The following is a 6000-nucleotide window of genomic DNA, read 5'->3' on the forward strand; positions in this document are numbered from 1 at the left end:
TGCGGTGTGGCCAAAACTATTCCTAGAATGATGCCCTCCCTGAACATCTCCAAATCCTGACAAGCCTTTAAGCCAAAATCAAAAACAATCTACTCCACAAAGCCCTCCCCAACTCTCCTCTGTTGGAGAGTTTGTTCTCCTGTCACTTTAACTATTCTATTCCCTGTACTCAGCAATTTCTTTTTACTGTTTGATTTTTTTACCTAGTGCTTTCTGCCAGATGTTAGAGCTATTTGTGTATGTGTCTTAGTTCCCATATCAGACCAGACTCCTTAAAGTCAGGCTCCATGGAGGAAGGGTTCATTTCGGAATCTCTCAAAGAACCTAGTCCAATGTCTTGCAGCCAAGACCCTCAGGACAAAAATGCTGGATTAATTAATTGACAGTATAGCCAGCTGAGGAAACATAACACCAACATGCCTTGTACACAGAGACAAAGTCATGAACAGGGTATGTTCACTTCTGATGGATGCCACCCATCTCTGTTCAGAAGAACTCTGTCCCTGACCACGGACGGTACCTAGCCCTTATGATGTGAGGTACATCACGAACATGTGCCATTGGCTGCAAGAAAAACCCAAGGAAAAGCTGGGCAACTCAGCACACTCTCAGTTTCCTCATCAATAAAATGAGTTTGATAACAGCACCTACCTCATAGGGTTGTTGTGAGAATTAGTTAGTGCACGTATAGTACTCAGTACAAGACCTGACATGCTACCATTACTATCTCCACTGGTGTAAAACTGCAAATCCACTGGCTCATCTCCATAGGTAGGGCCAGCCTGGCACCGTTGGCTCTGGCATTATTATATAAGATATATTCACTCTCTAGGTAAAGAACAAATTCCCACCTGATAGAACATGTGACAAGGAGGACCACATCAGCCTGGGTGGAGAGCAAGGAAAAAAAAGAAAATTATGATCTTTGAAATTAACCTTTTAGAATCACTGCCCACAGCCCTTTTTTTTTTTTCAGATTGTGGTGAAACACACATAACAGAAAATTTACCATTTTAACCATTTTTAAGTGTACAGTTCAGTAGCATTATGTACATTCACACTGCTGTGCAGCTATCACCACCATCAACCTCCACAACTACTTCAACTTCCCCAACTAAAACCTGTACCCATTAATTGTGGCCTCTCCCGTCGCGGAGCACAGGCTCCGGACGCGCAGGCCCAGCCGCTCCGCGGCATGTGGGATCTTCCTGGACCGGGGCACGAACCCATGTCCCCTGCATTGGCAGGCGGACTCTCAACCACTGCGCCACCAGGGAAGCCCATCACAGCCCATTTTTAACCTAGTTCTTTGCCTGAAGATGAGCACTACCTTAAAAGTTTCAAAAATAACTGCAACAAAAGTACAGCTCAGTCCCACACTGCACTTTCCTCAAGGGAACTCACTCTCACTAGGCCACAGCCTGCTCATGAAACTCCACCCAAGAACTGGCACACATGCAGAATCTCGCCCAGGAAACAAGGGGAAGCAGGAAATGTGTGTACCTCCTGAAGGTTACTGGTCCGGAGGTAGCCACTCTTCTGTAAGATGGACCAGGCTATCTCTGTGTCATTCACATTCATCTGGCAGCCATAGGTCTCAAGGTAGACTGCAATGAGAGGGCAATTCCACTGTAGGCAGATGAAAAGGGACCGCATGTCTCAAAAGGGCGCCTCCCCAAATGCCCCAGAAACACCTGAGGCAACTGGTTAGCCGCTAAGTCCCCTGTTGCCTCAATTCTAAGGCATCAGTAATTGCCAGATGTACCCCCAAATTAATGACAGCCTTTCAGAACAAAAGAAATACTACATTATATACACACACCAATTACAAGCCGTATCATTTTAAAATGGAGAAAACATGCACCTGAGAATCAGGAAATATGGTTATAAAAACAATTAGAAAGGGGAGAACTAGTTGACAATAATTATCAACCTGGGGGAAATAAATTTAAATCCATGTTAGAGCTTCCCTGGTGGCGCAGTGGTTAAGAATCCGCCTGCCAATGCAGGGGACATGGGTTCGAGCCCTGGTCCGGGAAGATCCTATATGCTGCGGAGCAACTAAGCCCGTGAGCCACAACTACTGAGCCTGTGCTCTAGAGCCCACGAGCCACAACTACTGAGCCTATGCTCTAGAGCTTGCAAGCCACAACTACTGAAGCCCGTGTGCCTAGAGCCCGTGCTCCGCAACAAGAGGAGCCACTGTAATGAGAAGCCCATGCATAGCAACGAAGACCCAATGCAGCCAAAAGTAATAAATAAACAAAACAAATAAATTTATTTTTTAAAAAATCCATATGTTACACTCCTCCTTCTCAAAATGAGGTTCTCCAGACTCTGGAGGGAGCAGCAGTGGCCAGAGGGTACATAAAGCCACAAAATAAAAATGAGGCAACTTCCTACAGTAACTTCAAACGTCTTAAGTGAAAGCAAGCATGGCTAACATGACATAAAACACATTTGCACCAAGTTACAAGAACCTCAATTTCACACCGTAGTAAGACCCTTCAAAGTAAATTCCTATTTCAACCCCTGTGTCCACCAACGCACTTTAATCTACAAACCCAAATAAATTCTAAATGGAGTTAGAAGTTGAAGGATAATCACATGAAAACCAATAGAAAAGATCAGTAATTTTTAAAAAAAAGAAACAATCAGGATTTTTTTTTTAAACCTTCCTTGGCTCACTTCCCTTGTATAAAAAAAGAAAACACCAAACTTATGTCAGGGAGACACTGAAGGGAACAACAAATGTTAAAGGACTACAAAATACTGAGCAGGAGTCACAAGGTATACAGACTCCTTGATTTACCAATTCAACTCCTAGAAATTTATTCCAGAATAAAATTTTTAAAGAAGCTATCTATATATGCATGTATCTGTATACATATATATGAGGCACTTATTATAGTGTTATTTATAATATAAAAATTTTTGAGACAACCTAATGTCCCAACAATTGGAAAACATCATGGTACAGCATGTGATATTTTGCACCAATGTTTTTAAATTTAATTATTAAGACTAGTATTTGAAAAAAAAAAAAACAAGACTAGTATTTGGAAGAATATTAAATGAAAATAGCACATTACAAATAATTTGCACCATATGACTGCAACCAAATCATTAAGAATTATAAAGGGAAATTTTTTTTTTGAAACAGTGCAAAAGGGGAGAGATCTGGTTGTCTCTTAATGTCTCTTCAACCTTTTTTTTTTTGGCTGTATTGGGTCTTCATTGCTGTGTGCGGGCTTCCTCTAGTTGCGGTGAGCGGCGGCTACTCTTCGTTGTGGTCTGCAGGCTTCTCATTGTCGTGGCTTCTCTTGCTGCGGAGCACGGGCTCTAGGCACGCAGGCTTCAGTAGCTGTGGCATGCAGGCTCAGTAGTTGTGGCTCATGGGCTCTAGAGCGCAGGCTCAGTAGTAGTGGCGCATGGGCTTAGTTGCTCCACGGCATGTGGGATCTTCCCAGGCCAGGGCTCAAACCCGTGTCCCTTGCATTGGCAGGTGGATACTTAACCACTGTGCCACTAGGGAAGCCCTCAAACGTTTTTTTTAAGGCATTTTTACTGAGTGCATTATGTTTCTCAGAAAACCTCTGCCTAAGCATACTGATTTTCTACAGCACCAATTATGAAACCTACCTTATAACTTAGGATGATCTAAAAATCAGAATAGAGATCATAAGGGTTTCCAAAGGTAACTAAAAAGAGGACTACCCAGGACTTCTACCCACAAGTTGCGTGTACCAAAACTATAAGTTCCTTTATATTATTGTTACTTGGTAGAGTCTGACAATTCCATAACTTAGCAGCCTTCCCACTCTGTTAACCCTCCAAAGCCACGTCTGTAATAAAAGACCTGTTAAGAATCAGACTATCGGACGTCCCTGGTGGCACCGTGGTTAAGAATCTGCCTGCCAACCCAGGGGACATGGGTTCGAGCTCTGGTCCAGGAAGATCCCACGTGCCATGGAGAAACTAAGCCCATGCGTCACAACTACTGAAGCCTGCGTGCCCTGGAGCCCTCACGATGCAACTACTGAGCCCACGCACCACAACTACTGAAGCCCGCGTGCTGCAACTACTGAAGTCCACATGCCTAGAGCCCGTGCTCTGCAACTAAGAGAAGCCGCTGCAATCAGAAGCCCGCACCCCGCAGTCAAGAGTAGCCCAGAAAGCCCGCGTGCAGAAATGAATACCCAACGTAGCCAAAAAAATAAAGAAAGAAAGAATCAGACTACAGATACTGGAAAGGAGTAAAGCAGGAAGTCCAAAGAGAAGTAAAGTAAAACCAACCTTTTCTCTGTCTTCCTAAAAGATCATCCACTGTGAGATATGGGGGTGGGTCCTCCACATCTGGAGTAGACGGTTTCTCTTGAGGAACTGAAGCACTTCTTAAAAAATGCTGAAAAGTCGGTCCAGTGGCCAGTCTGGAGCTGAAATCCTTCCAAACTCCATCCTCCTGCCGCCTCTCTGGACTGGGACCTGCAGAGCTGCGGACACCACTGTGTGCCCTGCAGGTCCTAAGCAGCAGCCAGGACACAGAGGTCAAGGGCCCCCACCTCAGACATCTCTGTGCTTGGAGGACACACTGTAAAGGATGCATGGCACTAAAACAGCCCAAAGACTGCAAGAGAATGACAGACATCACCAACATTTATTGAACACTATATACAGGGCACTGCTCTAAGCACTTCCAAGTGTATTAATACATTTAATCCTCACAAAAACCCAAGAAGGCACTCTTAATAATATTGTCCCCTTAATAATATTTTACAGGTGAAAAAAACTGAGGCAACTTGCCGAATATCACACAAAGAAGTGCCAGAGATGAGACGCAAATCCAGGTAGTCTGTTTTCAAAACAAAGGGGTGGTAGAGATGAAATGAGAAGCCCTGACAAAATAACAAAGTAGCACCTTGTGCCAGGAACAGTTCCAAGGGCTTTAAGTGTATCAGCTCTTTAAACCTTCACAGCATCCTGGGTAACATAGGCAACAGACACTATTATTATCCCCATTCAGAAAGGAGGAAATAGACAGAAAGGCTGAGGGACTTACCTAAGCTCCCACAGCCAGTAAGCAGCAGAGTCGGGATTCAAATAAAGGTCTCTATTACAACAAAGCCTGTGTCCCTAGCCACCTTGCTACACCGCCTCCCCACACTGTGAAAACCATTTACTGAGGGCATCTTCTTTGGGGTTCCTTCAAAAGTAAAGTATCTAACATGGGGGCACCATATGCCTGATCGGTGACTACTTTCGACCTCCAAGAGTCTCAGATTACTGCCCTTCAAACTTCCCACCCAGACTCTCTCACATATGGCTGGGGGAGAGAGATGGAAAATGGCACAACCTTTACAGAGAGCAATTTGCCACCTTCCATCAAAATTACAAACACACAAACCCTAGATAACTAATAAGAACCTACTGTATAGCACAGGGAACTCTACTCAGTACTCTGTAATGACCTACATGGGAAAAGAACCTAAAAAAGAGTGAATATATGTATACGTATAACTGATTCACTTTGCTGTACAGCAGAAACTAACACAATACTGTAAGTCAACTATACTCCAATAAAAATTAATTTAAAAAAACACACACACACAAAAACCCTTTGACCAAGCAGTTCCATTCCTAGGTATTTATCCTACAGATAGACTCATGTGCAAAACAACCTATGCATAAGGATATTTGATGCAGCAGTGTTTCTAATAGCAAAGAAACGGGAAAGATCTAAATGTCACCCATAGGGGACTAGTTAAATAAGTCACATTACATCCATACAATGGAATAAGATCCAACCGTTAGAAAGTGAGGTTGAAGCTATACATGACAAAAAAGCAAAGAAGCAAAGTGCTATACTAGATATAGCGGGCCATCCACAAATCTGTGCAGGAAAGAAGACATGAATATTCAGGTACATATTTGTAAATGCACACAATATCTCTAGAATGCATAAGAAACAGTGGGTGCCTCCCAGGAAGGAACCTAGGTGAT

The 6000-nt window shown here is 43.4% G+C and overlaps 1 protein-coding gene across 1 annotated transcript in view; it reads right to left on the minus strand.

Moving 5' to 3' along the window:
• CDK5RAP1 (CDK5 regulatory subunit associated protein 1) overlaps window positions 1-4458 on the minus strand; it is a 42224-nt gene extending 37766 nt beyond the window's left edge. The window contains 4 exon segments of the mRNA XM_065891992.1: window positions 852-886; window positions 1504-1607; window positions 4297-4399; window positions 4402-4458. Coding sequence (XP_065748064.1) covers window positions 852-886; window positions 1504-1607; window positions 4297-4399; window positions 4402-4458 — 299 coding nt within the window.
• Between the last annotated feature and the right edge of the window lie 1542 nt (window positions 4459-6000).

This window comes from Phocoena phocoena, chromosome 15 (genome assembly GCF_963924675.1).
Source record: "Phocoena phocoena chromosome 15, mPhoPho1.1, whole genome shotgun sequence".
Lineage (NCBI taxonomy): Eukaryota > Metazoa > Chordata > Mammalia > Artiodactyla > Phocoenidae > Phocoena > Phocoena phocoena.